The sequence below is a fragment of the Prinia subflava genome, chromosome 1 (assembly GCF_021018805.1).
Source record: "Prinia subflava isolate CZ2003 ecotype Zambia chromosome 1, Cam_Psub_1.2, whole genome shotgun sequence".
NCBI classification, from domain to species: Eukaryota; Metazoa; Chordata; class Aves; order Passeriformes; family Cisticolidae; genus Prinia; species Prinia subflava.
Genome location: NC_086247.1, coordinates 69,814,747 through 69,828,575, shown reverse-complemented (window position 1 = coordinate 69,828,575; position 13,829 = coordinate 69,814,747). Strand labels below are relative to the sequence as shown.

Genomic DNA, 13,829 nt, shown 5'->3' with positions numbered 1-13,829 from the left:
CTTTGATTTTCATGGCTAACTTGAGAGCTACACAGGTATCTTTAATACTTTTTCGATCATGTGGCTGACTATTTCTTGCAGCACGTTTTTTCCCCTCACTAGAGTCTTGCTTTTTTTCACAGCTTTTCTCTCATGCTTTCAGAGCCATCTGTGCTTTTTCATTGTTTCCCTGCAAGGGCCCTGAAGAGAGGCTGTTTTACCAACCCTCTCTGGCTGTAACATTTTTTCTTGTTAATGAACACATTCATTCAAGAAAGTAGCAGGAAACAAAAAGCACTGAAGACAGGGCTACTGTGGGACGAGTTCTTTGTCAGTGTAAAATAATAAGGCTCCATTAAAGCAAACGATACTACAGAATCCCTCATGAGCAGAGTCTGGCCAGCAAGCACTTATGTACACCCTACTGAACAGACTAGAAGTTCTGCTCTGCTGTATCTCATCTGTAACATTTAAACACCAATACAAAAAAAAAGGAAGAACACTTGTAAAAAGTTAAAGCAACAAATGTCATCAAAAAGTGACTAGTAGTAGGGAAAAGTGTGAGAAGTGGTAGAGTTTGACATCTGTAGTGATTAAAAGTAAGCCCATTTTCTGAAAACTCCTGTGTTACATGGCTCAGCAATAACACTGCCCTTAGAGCGTTTAAATAAGAGATGTCAGTGGAGTTGAATATGTCACATGATAATGGACTCCTGCTGCTACATAAATGCTGAGGCATTAAATGTGAAGCATTTACTGAAAATAAATGTTGGAATAAAGCCAAGAGGTTTCTTTCTAAACTGTGAGGCATTTGTAATGTAAGCAATTATGTATGACAGAATGTCATATCTGTATGTCTTAGGCATTTTATGAAACATGAGGTCAAAGGCATGAACTGAAGTGCACTGAGTGCATTATGGCACTTGAAGAATGATTCTCTTAATGTACTGAAAAATGAGTTCCAATATGCGGGGTCATTATCTCATAATTTGATCCATTATAAAATCACTTTGCTTGCTAGGAGCATAATCCTGGTGTCCTCACTCAGGCAAAGCTCTCACCAATCTGAACAAGCTACCAGGCAGATAAATACAGAGGTCCAAGAGAATGTTTTTCAGTTTTCCTGTGTGAGCAAATGTGGTACCACATGCAGCTGAAGCTACAGTTTCTTTTGTTGAGTCTAGGTACGTATGGCATTCCTTTGAGAGCATCAGCATTTCTTCTACTGATTAGCTAAAGAATCATCAGATACTGACTTGTGATAAAAGTGAGGACAATTAAAAAAAACCCAACAACTTTTTATGAGCAGTTGATGTCAAACTGTTGGAGGACCATATGAAAATCAAATGTCTTCAGGCTTTATAAACATGAGGGAACACGGAACCAAGTTCACTGTACTCTGGTTCTAGCAGAACCTCATGGCTTCAAGATGCATTCAGTATTGTCTGGTCTATCTCTGTTTATCAGCATTTCCATTTACTATTTCTGTATTTTCATTTACTAGCAAACCAATCATGACCTTCAAGGCCCAGAATAGGCCCAGGGCTAGTGCTTTTGATTATAAACTTTGTGCCAAATATTCCCATCATCTGATGAGTGTTATCTACATTTTACTACCCTGTAGTTCTCTGAATGGTGCCATTTAAAAAAAAAAAAAAAAAAAAAAAAAAAAAAGAGGTACTATACAAACACTCATTTCCAGACTTTCATTCTGCAGAGAAATGAAGTTTTTTACCCCAAGTTATGAAAGTTTCCAAACTCACAGCATAACAGAATTAAGGCAACTTCAAATGGTGAGCATTGAAAGCACATGAATAGGGTTATTCAGGAGAAAAGAGCGCCTCTCACCCATTGTGCTCTTCCTCTTGTCTTCCCTGTCTTCTGTCCTGTTTGGCATGGCGGGAGTGGGTGGAGCAGATGCAGTTGGTGGAAGAGGGGCACGCCTCTTCTTTTTCCTTAAATCATTCAGGGATGCTCCTTGTGATATCTAACAAAGTTGAAAAATAAGAACACCGAAGGACGTATTTTGTTGATGTTGCAAATTTTCAATAACCAAATAAAAAGTGTTTGCCATATGACTAAATTTCTCAGCACAGTATATTTATAATGAGCATTCATAGTGACAACAGAGATTAAAGAATTACAGTAATATTACACTTAGAAAAGGAAAGAGACAAGAACTGCAGGTGAGTGTCAGAGTAGAAATATCAGTCTGGTAGGCATTTGATGGTTCTGGAAAAAGTGAACTAGAGAGCCCAACACTCAGCAAAGCAGGGCATGACACTATGTGTGTTGTTACGCTTGAGCCATGACATGATCGTCTTTTTCCATTGGTTTCTTCAAACCTTTAATGATGGTTAAATACTCCAATTGGCATGTATAGTGAATAAACTCTTTCTCATTTCTTTTATTTTCCTCTCCAACTCTTGTCTAAGGACTTCTGAGAGAAGAATTGGAATTGACTGTTTTTTTGCATAATGATATGAGATCACACTGTACTCTATTCATGCCTACTGGACTTCACAGACATGCTTTTGAAGATCTGTAACACCTTGGCTTCCAATAATTGCAACAAGCTGGTTGATATGCCAAGACTTCATTACTGTTTATACTGCTTAAAAAATACGAAAAATGTTATTACAAATGACTTGGGTTTCACTGGGTTGCATAATATTTTTTGCAGCTTGTTGGAACTTAGCTCTACTTCCTTTTTCTGTAAAAAAAAAATAATAAAATCATGTAGGAAAATCTATGGAATTTTTATATTTGAAAGGTACCGACAACACTAGTCAGTACCAAGCTTTGCTGAGGCAGAGTAATGGTGGCTGCCCACATATAACATGCTCCTGGCATTCCTCAAAATAAGTCTTCACTTTTTTGATTTAACTGCTCTGTCTGTCCCAATACTTCTGTATCTAATATAAAGAACCGCAGGTAGTTTTCTACTATTTCAAAGGCCTAACTAACAAAAATAAAAATAACAACAATAATTTTCATCATATTTTCGTTAATCCAGAGGTTTAATGGACTCTTAAAATACAATTGCTGTGAGACATTTCATTAAAAAATAGTAGATTCACACTGCTTAAATCTACCACCACAGTTCAGAGGAAAGGCACTCATTTACAGGCTTCCTTTCCTATGTTGAGTAAAAAAAAAACCTGAGAATAAATTAATTTTACAAAGATTAGGATATGAAAAGAGTTTCCTTCTCTTAGTCTTCCTTTTTAAAAGCACTCTGGAGGGTCTTACATTTCAAAAAAACCCCCTTTAGTTCCCATCTTTGAAGATTATGTTTTAACCACCATGCCACATGACAATTGGACACTCTCTGTCCTGTGGTGAACTTGCATCCTGCATGGGAGCAACTTGGTAATAACTACATTGGACACAGAGCACAGCAGCCAGGACGAGCTGCAGCTTCACACCTAACAAGAGTGAGAAAGAAAGGTGTCCTGGTCCTAATTCCTACTATCATGGATTATGTCAGCATTTTATATAAAACTCCCACCAGATACAGTGCATGACTAAAGCCAGGGAGGCCAATCTAGACAAGTTAAGCGTGGTAAAAGGGCAATAATGTTAGGAGTAACTAGTGATTTTGTGGACTTAAATTTTGGTCACCAAACTTCACAGAATTTAAAAAACATTGGACTTATATGCAGAAAAGAGCACTACACCAAATGCTCAAAATGGATACAGCAAAATTTTAGTGTTCCACTGAGAAACTTTTGCCCAATGTTATAGTGTTGCTCCATATTAAGATGGGACACAATTGCCCTGACAAAGAAACTGCCTGTAGTGATTAGGAGCTAACCACAACTAACTGAAGTTGAAACAGAATGCCCGGTATTGAACATGGGAGATTCCATTCCGTGAAACAGTCTCATCAGGCCTTGGTTTCGAGGGGAATTACACCAAGGACAGCCACCTAATGCTGCATTCTTCTTCACTGAAGAAATTGGCAAATACACACTTTGAAAAAAAAACCTAAAACATTCTTCTGCCTTGCATTTTAAATAACTAACAACATATAGGCACCTCATACTGTATCTTGATTCTTCAGGCTACTACCTTACCAAAAAAAAAAAAAAAAAAAAAAAAAAAAAAAAAAAAAAAAAAAAAAAGTGGAGACTTTGATTACTACAAAGATTGCAAAATTCAGCAGCTATGGAGAACTTGAATCATCTGGCAGACAGGCACAATTTGAACTTTCCCAACACTTCACAAGTACAACCTTGACTTTTGCAGTTCTTTAATGGCATTTTGCAGCTTCCACCTTCACTCCTCCCTCCCTAGACAGAAAGGTCATTTTATTTTAGGGCAAAAAATGGTTGAACTGGTGATTTAAAAGATAAAGCTAGAAAATCTTGAGAATCAAGGCAGAAAGTAAGGAACTGTGTCTTCCCATTTAAAACAACAGATCACTAATCCTCCTTCTCCTACTACCAGATGAGAGAGATGATGAGGGATGTTAGCTTGGTATAGTCAAATCCCAAAAAGACACATAGCTGCTTTCCTATGAAGAAAAGCTCCTTTTCAGAAGTCAGCTTATCCTTTTCAGCTTCATGTATTCTTACTTAGTCGAATCTTTTGAGGAACTTTAGATAGATGTATCTATCACTCTGCTACAGTTAAAGAATAAGCTAGGAAATAGCTATTGCACGACTGCAATAATGAAAGTTGAGTGAAATACACACACAAAAATGCTTTTATTATACTGTCAGCTAAGTGCAGTATTCCTCACAAACACCATAAAGAAAATGAAAATCTTGTTTAAAGCCAGTCATGCTACAATGTATATAAGAAGTGTCTAGTTCAAGAATGGGTCATAAAAATTGTTAAAAGTATCTTTTCTTTAATCCCAATTTCGGTAAACCTATTAGGCTAAACATAAATGGAAAAAGCACAAAGAACATTCTGTTTCTTTCTTCAAATTGTATATACAAAACCAATAGAACTTGAAAATAATTTGTTATGGCTGGCTGCTTCTTTTATAAAGAAATCAAGCATTTCCAACATTATTTGGAGTAATTTCCCATTGAAACTTTGTTACAGGAGCCCTCTCTGAGTCTAATAGAGTATTTCCTAGTCTCAGCACTTGTGCTTCACCTATATTTATCAACAAGAAATTACTAGATCAGCTCTTGTTACAACAAATTCATAATTTGAAACAATGGTCACTAAGTATGACTATAATTAATACCATGAACTGAACTAGAAATGAATAAAAGAAGTCAAAAGGACCCAAACCTGAAAAATAGTGTAATTTCTCTTCCACTACTGATAAGACCATGTACAATACTACTACTCCTAATAATAAAAATTCCACCACATTCAGGGCTCACATGCTCTTTGAAAAATGCTTCCAGTATTGCAGACAAAATATCTGAGCAATGTGCTGAATTGTCTTTTCCTACTGTGAAAGCTCAACATACTTACCAAAATTTTAGGGTTCTAGGTAAGATTTGAGAATATATTTAGAGCACAACAACAACATCATGATGAGGTTAGTTGTCAAAATTGTGTGGAAAAGAATCCTACAAGGCCAATGCTTGAAATTTTCAATCAGTAGCATTTCACAGTCACCCTACTTGCAAACGATCTGTGGACACTGTAAGAGTTCATGTGTAAAGTGAGTCTAAGTTTCCTTATGTGTAAAAATCCAGTATTTTCTTTGGGTCAGGTTGCAATGAATATAAAGTAATGAAAAATATTAAAGGAGGCCCAAGGAAACAGAAGTCATCACTAGTGAAAATTCATCAAGAATTCAAAGACAAGGAGGTTCTCAGATAGATTTCCAGTGTGAGTGCCTTGCCTGTCCTCTATTTACAAGCCAGAGACTGTTTTTTTATTTCTCAGCTCTTCCCTTTTAAACTTTCTAACAGAAATGTTTATTTATAAAAGTACTAAGTCATCTGGTAAATGCCGACTTTCTTTTATCCACAGACCCAACTAGGCTCAAATTCATTGCAGGTTAATGGCTCCCAAAACTGAGCCTCCTTCTGTAAGCCAGAAACTGTACCACTAATTTGCATAGTTTGTGTTTCAAAATGGAAACCAGTCTTTCCAGTATTTTTATAAACATTGCAAGAAACATTTGTCTTATGGCAACAGATTTTTCCCTTTTACTATCACTCCTATCATTTTGCCATAGAAAAGGAAAAATCTTGAAAACTTAAGAATTTTCCAGTCTCGATATTTAGCAAAATTCTCCTTAAAGCAATTTTCCTCCTGCTCAAACAACATAGCTACAGATGATACAGATATATCAGCAACAGAATCGTGTTTGGAATAAGGATTGCGTTTAAGGGATGTCAGATGATTGTTGAGCATATGCAAATGAAAAATTGTATAGCATGATATAAACTGTGTGAAGAAAGTCCTTATACTCTCTTGCTTCTTTCTCCTTTTTATGCAATGTTACATGCCAGGACCTTGTATTGTTTTACAGAAAAATTGGCTAATTTGTATACAAATTGTCTTACTCATGGAAAGAGTGAATGACTATGTAAAATATTTTTAGAAGTAAAGAAAAAGGATTGGAGAAAGGACACATGGATTCAATCATCAGCATACCCTCATTACAAAGTGGTTCCATCATCCCACACTGACTAGACACACACTCTGATTTAAACAAGCCAGATTCTGATACACCTGCTGGTGATGATATCGTGTGGGGTCAGAATGTCTATTGAATTTCAACAATGTTTAAATGCAATCCAAAGGAAAAAAACCCCAGAGCTAACCTGTAACTGAACAAACAATAGCATCATCCCAAACAGTGTGTGGGACTATCTCAAAGCTTCCCCTTGCAAAAATTTTTAAGAAATCTTGAAATAATTAAGAATCATTTTACAAGAAGTTCTAAAAGAAAAAAGACACATTTCATTAATCAGCTTTAAACTCTTGATACAACTATAACTGCACTAATCCCTTACAATATTCAATGAAAGACAAGTGGTAGATTTGTATGTAAGTAAGATTTATGAGTTTAGATTTAAAGACATATTCCTATGACATAACTTAAAGCAGTTGAGAAGAAAATATTTTGATCCAAGAGGAGTCGTTCTAGGAAAATCAGACAGATAAATCTTTCAGCTGTGGAATGGAGACATAAATCTGTCCACTAAACTTGATGATATAAAAGCTATTCTGCCCAGCTGATTCTGCATTTTCACAGAGCAACAGATGCTTCAACATGCCTAGCACCAGAAACCACAAGAAGTCCCAACTGAACATTAATGTGTCTTATACAACATTTACTCATGTGCCTTATATACCTTGAACAGGTCATACATCATTAGTGTTTCCACTGGCATATAATGACAAAGGAAAATTCAGTGAGCTCTCAAAATTGGGTGTATGAGCAACTCATGAGGCTGACCACAGTAAGCTACACTGAAGAAAATTGTATATTTAGCAGTGAATTTCTCTACCTTCTTTCCTTATGGGGTAGTATCCTGATTCATTTGATTAAAAGATGAATGCTTAATCCATAAGTACACAAAGGCGCTAAAACAAAAGTGTATTAGAAACTGCATTCAAAGACAGCAGCCTGATGTCTGCCAGAAGTGTGTCCTTATGTTGCAGAATGCACTTGTGTGGGTTATTTAAAATACTTACTAGGATACCATGCAATACAACAACATATTACCAAAACAACAGACACAGAGATAATAAAAAATCTAGCACACTGAAACACTTTTTAAAGAAGGTATTATTTGGAAAACTTGTCATTTTGGTAAAATGCATAGAACTAACTACACCTTAGAAATCAGCAAACAGTTTCTCTGCATTGGTCATTTTACTTCTGTACATGTTGATGTGTTGCATCTCACAAGCCTAGCAATAAAATGAATAATAAAAGGCTTAATTAGTATGCTGGGACAGCAGGACTGATATTTGGACCAACCAGTCATGACAGCTTGTGTAACTCTGGACACACCACTCTCCCGGGGAACAGATTTAGATGGGATTCTCCCAAACTACTGCCAACTTGGGTTTAAGTCCACAATAATAGCAAGCAACTCTTGCAACAGCGTAACTATGTTTCAGTCCTGACAACACCACTCTCTATTAGGGTGCTTCCTCCCGACTTTGAAGCTCTGTACCATGCTTCCCTGTGTGCAGGTGTCTGCCTCACCTGATGGCTGCACCCCAGCTCTGATCCTGTACCATCAGCTCTGCTCCCTGCCTCAGCTTCCAAGCTGCTTTGCTGCTGGAACGGCTCAGGCACTGCGGGAAATCTGTCTTAGAGCTAGACTGCAAACTGCATCTGCCTTTTGAAAATACCCCTACCATTAACATTTTAATCACATAATGCCTAATTTCAGAGTTTTTTAATTATATAACTTTGGTGTTAAACAGAATTTTATAACAGAATTTAATGTTGATTATCAAAAATCAGGCTCTGACTGCAAAAAGCCCCTTGGTCTCAGTAACAGATAAAAGCTTAGTATTACTGGATTTAACAGAAATTGCTATGTTCTTGTGCTATTTTATTCACAAAATGAAGATGACAAAAGGCGAGTATGTCTTTGAATAATTGGCTGATGGGTGACAGAAAGCTAAATCAGTTAACACAAGAAAGCCAGTACAAGGTGAAGGGGCAAGCTCATTTTTCCATCTGTTTTTATAGAACACACCCTTTGTGAAATGTCACAGGCAAGGACAGTTAAAAATTAATGTCATTCTAATCTTTAAACCCTTTAACTTGTTCAGTTAAATGTGTCAGGCAGGAAACTATCCATAAACAAATCTGAGATGTTAAATTACTAAGATAGCTGTGATTTCCTTCTTTGCAAAATCTCTTTTCTAGATGCAGTATTATTTCCACTCAAGGAAATCACTCTACAACACCAAATATTTTCACATGCATTGAAACATGTAGACTACACAAGTCTGCGGATGTTTGCTTTGGCAAAGAATTGAACTTCCTCCGTTTCTCAGAATACAATGTAATTCTCCTCATTTATGTCTGCATTCGGGGGGGGAGAAACCAACAAACCTCCCTCAAACACTTAAAAATCACATTTTAAAACCATCCCAAACTGATTTGCTACCAATATTCATTTCTCCTCTAGAGAAGTTAAACAAAAAAGGCAAAATCAACCTCCAGATTTTAATCTCATATTTGTGCACATTTTTTTAGTCAGAACTATACAATTAACAGAAAAAATGAACATTAGTAATGATGTAAGATGCATAGTAGCAGTGCAGTTCATATTTCTTCTGAAAACTTTGTCAATGAATTTGATATGATCAATGTCATCATCTTAAGTGAATGCCTTTTGGAAAGGCACTAGGCTAAGAATTTCATATATTATCTTTTCTTTCTCAGTCTCACATCCTGGATTATAGGCTGGATGATTAGCTGATCTGCTTGTCTGTCCTTAAAAATCTCAGAGATATCATGAAGATTTGCAAAAGTTGTCTTGCATATTTTTCCAGTTTTTTGCCAAAAGGATGTGCTGTATCCTAAAATCTGTTAGGGCTAGAACATGGAAGGGAATTCACACAAACATATGACAAGGAGCAAGAAGAACAGAATTCTTCCTACTTCCAATAAGTGACATACTTCCCTGGAGCTTTTAGGTTTTCATCTAGACTTAGACTTTTCTTCTGTGGAGATAGCCAAGTTAAATTTCTAGTGCTTAGCACTAAGTCCTAGGAAATCACCTGGACAGTCTTCTCAATTTAGAGAAAAACATATCTGATTATCTCCAGTGTTCTACCCCCCTTCAACCAGTCTTCTCCTTCCACAGGTATGTAGAGTTGCTGGGAACCACGGTTTAGGCAGTAAGCCAAGAGATAGTTCCTGATTCTTCTCTGATTGATGGGTCCATAGAATGGTTTGGGTTTGAAGGGACCCTTGATGATCACCTCATTTGTGCCATGCCTTCCCAATGCCCCCTTCAAATTCCCATTTAAGTCTACTTCTTTCCAGCACTTATGAATGCCAGCCAAAAGCCCCTGTATTTCCACAATCTAAAAGCACGGAGAGGGGAGAATAGCAAAGTGGTACCACAGTATCAATTAGATATTTTACTAGGACTGTAGCATAGCATGGCTCTACATCAAGCTACCCCCAAAATTGTAAAATTTTTTATCCAAAATCACAAACAGATTCTGCTATGAAGACTTGTTTGAGGAACCCATCATGGCACACCGCTTGCTAGCTGCATCAGGAAGTCTCAGCAGCACAGAGCTGAGCACGACTCAGGGGTTGCCTACTGGGTCTCAGGAGGTGAGAAATAATATTCTCATTAAGACAGACATACTGCAAACAAAATGAGGTGCCTATTTCTCCAAGTGACCTATGGCAACTTTAAAGAGGATGGCCAGATTCTTTACTTTGGTGCCTTGTGACAGGATGAGGAGCAATAGCCATAAACTGAAACACACAAAGTTGCACCTCCACATGAGCAAGAACTTCTTTACCTTGAGAGTGGCAGAGCACTGGAACAGATTGTCCAGGGAGGTTGTGGAGTTTCCCTGTCTGGGACAGAACCCCTCTGGACGTGTTCCTGTGTTACCTGCTCTAGGGTTGGGAGGGGGGTTGGACTTGATGATCTCCAGATGTCTCTTCCATCCCTAAGAACTCCACGACTCTGTGAAAAATAGCTTGAAGTAGCAGAGAACATTTTTTTTTTAATATACCCGTGATGTTTTCCCTTATTTACTTATTTGGCTAAACAACGGCTATGCTATTAAACCATAAAATTAAACCAGATTGACACAGCACACATTTACTTTGTTAATTTTTCTATTCTGTAATTTTTTAACCTTTTTAATTTAGGATCTATGTAAGGTGGAGTAAGAAGCAAAGTCTGAAAGTGATGCAAACCCAGTTTCTAAATTAAGCATAGTGCTGGGGTCATTTTTCATTGCTCATTGAATGTCAGCTCTTCAGAAGTCTCGCTGCTCAAAATGATCTTTGTCTATTAACTTCCCCTCAATACTGTGCCCAACAAAGCCTCATAATTACTTGACACATACTTTCTTCTTTAATGAGAGTTAAAGCTGATGATGACATCAGCCTGTTCTATTTGTCTGAGACTTGCAAGCCAGATGAAGTTTACTTACTGAGCATTGCAACCCTGCCAAAATTCAGGGCTGCATAGAACAGTATGTTCCGGCCCTAATGTCTTGCCAGTTTTCAATGAAGTGCTTGACAGGGACCACATGTGGAGGTCAAGTGATGCTATCATGATCTCACCAGATGGTAAGTTGTGGTATCATTCCCAAGGCAGGTAGTATAGTCTGTTCAGAAACAGTTGGCAGGTGAACCACGAACTCACAGCCAGAAGCAACTGGATTATTGCAAAAGATCAAGAACGCTATTGATGCTGGCAAAAAGACTATTCCAAGAATTCTTCTTGCACATGATTCAAGGATTCAACTCTCAAGACATATGTTTTCTTGAAAAAAAAAAATCAAAGTCCTCCTGCCGAACAAATCTTGTATTTTTGCATGATTATTATGTTATGTATGTTAAATTGTAATATAAAGACACTGTAAGCTCACCTTGCTTGTGTTCTTGCATATATATTAACCACCACTGGGTCACTCCAACTTTGATGTCAACCCAGAGGTTTATACCTCTACACAGGTTAGAGTGCAAGGCCTGGACTACTTTTCAAAAAACAAGAGGAAAGTAGACCATGGAGGAACCTTACAAAATTTTGTAATGACATTTTCCAACCCCCCTAAAGTAACAGCCTATCCAAGTCAAATTGGGAAGCACTCAGCATTTCACAAAGTCCAGCCTTCAGTTAAAGAGGCAACAATTTAAATCACCACTGAACTGACATTGCGTCTCTTTCCCAACAAAGTTACAAAAAACCTATTTCTAAAACTGCAAAAAAGCCACACAGTGGATTCCTTTTACAATGTAAAAAGAGGTGATTTTAAAGCAGACCTCAAAATTCTCGATTTTTCTGGTGAAAAACCTATTGACTGTGAACATTATCTGAGTAAAGATATTCTCAAAGGGGTGTTGCAAAATGAGTCTTGTCTCCAACTGCACTTTTGAGAGGCTGTACCTTCTTGCTAACTCAAAAACCTCTACTGTAATTCTGAATTAACATCCTAATTCCTACTGGCCAAGCTTCAGGAAAAAAATATAACTAACTGTAGTTAATGGCTTCTTGACTGTGAAAGCTTGGACTTCTTTTAAATAGTTCATCACACTGTGACACCTTACTCTAGTTAAAATTAAAGGGAAAAAAAATTGAAAGAAAAGGAGGGACAAAAAATCAGCTGGAAAATAAGTTGGCTGCCTAAAAAAAGAGTTGCCAAAACTTACTAAAATGTTTTCTGCCACTTTTTTTTTTTAATGAGACACATGCTGTTAGTAAATAAATGTGCAGCAACATGAAGTTGAGCATTAGGAACAATAAAGAGGATGGGTAGCAATTTGGCCTGAAACAACAGAATTTCTTCAGAGGTACAGCAAAGAAAATTCTGTAATACAGTATTAAAATACAACATACCGTTAACTGATGTTGAGAAGTCACTACACTGCTTGTATCATTTAAGCTGTAGTTTTTAATAACTACTTTAAAAGAACTAATGTGTTTAAGTGTGCATACACTAGAATTAATTTTTGGAGCTGTTTCTATCATAAAAAGAAGTACAAATTACTCCCTTTCTCTAGCAGCATTTTTCAGCCTTCCTAAATTTCATGCTTTACATGACAGCAAGATAAGCCTTCAGCCATCATTGCACTTTACTCTTTTCTTTTAATTTGTGCCTGCATCATTCATCCAAACCAAAGTGCAGCTGTTAGCTAAATTAAACATCCAAACTGCACAGCAAACATTATCTGATGTGCTGTCAGCTGGCTTCATGTTTGCCATCTGATTATTGTTTTGTAAGACATGAACAAGTCTGGATATTTCTCATTCAGATAACTGAATGTCATGTTTAAAGCTCTTTAAAAAATGAACAGAACACCTTAAAAGTGGAAATTAATTGTTTAGTTTTAATTTCTTAGTAATTTACCATGGTACAGGGCACTTTAAAGACCACAAATTTCTTTTACTATTTACTCTTGTTTCTACTAATTAGTACACATTAATAATGGTATCTACAATAGGATAGCTCTAGCCACGTTCAGCTCCAGTGGAAATATGAAATATGTGAAATTTTCAGGTTTATGATTAGTTACAGAGACTATTTTTTCTATAAAATTTAATGTGTGTCATCAGATTTTTTGTCTGTGAAGGGCAACAGTTTGTAGAACAGTTTGTACATGGCTTTTTTAACACAGCCATTAAGTGAAAGGCATTAAGAAAAGCTCGAGCTTTATACACTCTTAAAAAATATACTGCCTGATCCTCCAAGCAAAAGGGGATAGATGGAGGGAACACCCAAAGTGATTGACTTTCTATTCCCTGAAAGGTAGAAATATCATCCATTTCTAAGTAAAACAATAGCCCAGTCACTGCATAAGACAAAAGTGTCTCAACAGTTCCTTCCTCAGAGGACCTGCAACCTAGAGAATGTATCTGGCATGCACTGGATCTGATACTGATTTGAAATGCAAGGGGATCACATCTTTCATGCTGCTTTTTATTTTGTCAGTGAAAGGCACATGTCCTGTAGAGTCCACTGGACTCATCACCCATATAGCTCCCAGCAACTTGTAATATGAGCTGTATAAGTACATCTCAGTATTTGGAGATGCAGCCCAAGGGGCCTGCAAATATGACCCTCAGAGTCCTGTGGGGCTCTTTGATACTGCAGTTACACTATCAAGTCATAAAATGCATATCAGGCAAGTTGCTTTAGGGTTCATGGTGCAAAATTCTCATTGGTCCTATGATTTACTGGCAAAACTTCCA

The 13,829-nt window shown here is 37.0% G+C and overlaps 1 protein-coding gene across 11 annotated transcripts in view; it reads right to left on the bottom strand.

Moving 5' to 3' along the window:
• The window catches only part of COBL (cordon-bleu WH2 repeat protein), a 183,842-nt gene that overhangs the window by 50,747 nt on the left and 119,266 nt on the right, over positions 1-13,829 (bottom strand). For all 11 annotated transcript variants that reach the window (XM_063399241.1, XM_063399258.1, XM_063399183.1 and 8 more), the window contains one exon: positions 1,828-1,966. In XM_063399241.1, coding sequence (XP_063255311.1) covers positions 1,828-1,966 — 139 coding nt within the window. The remainder of the gene's footprint in view (positions 1-1,827; positions 1,967-13,829) is intronic.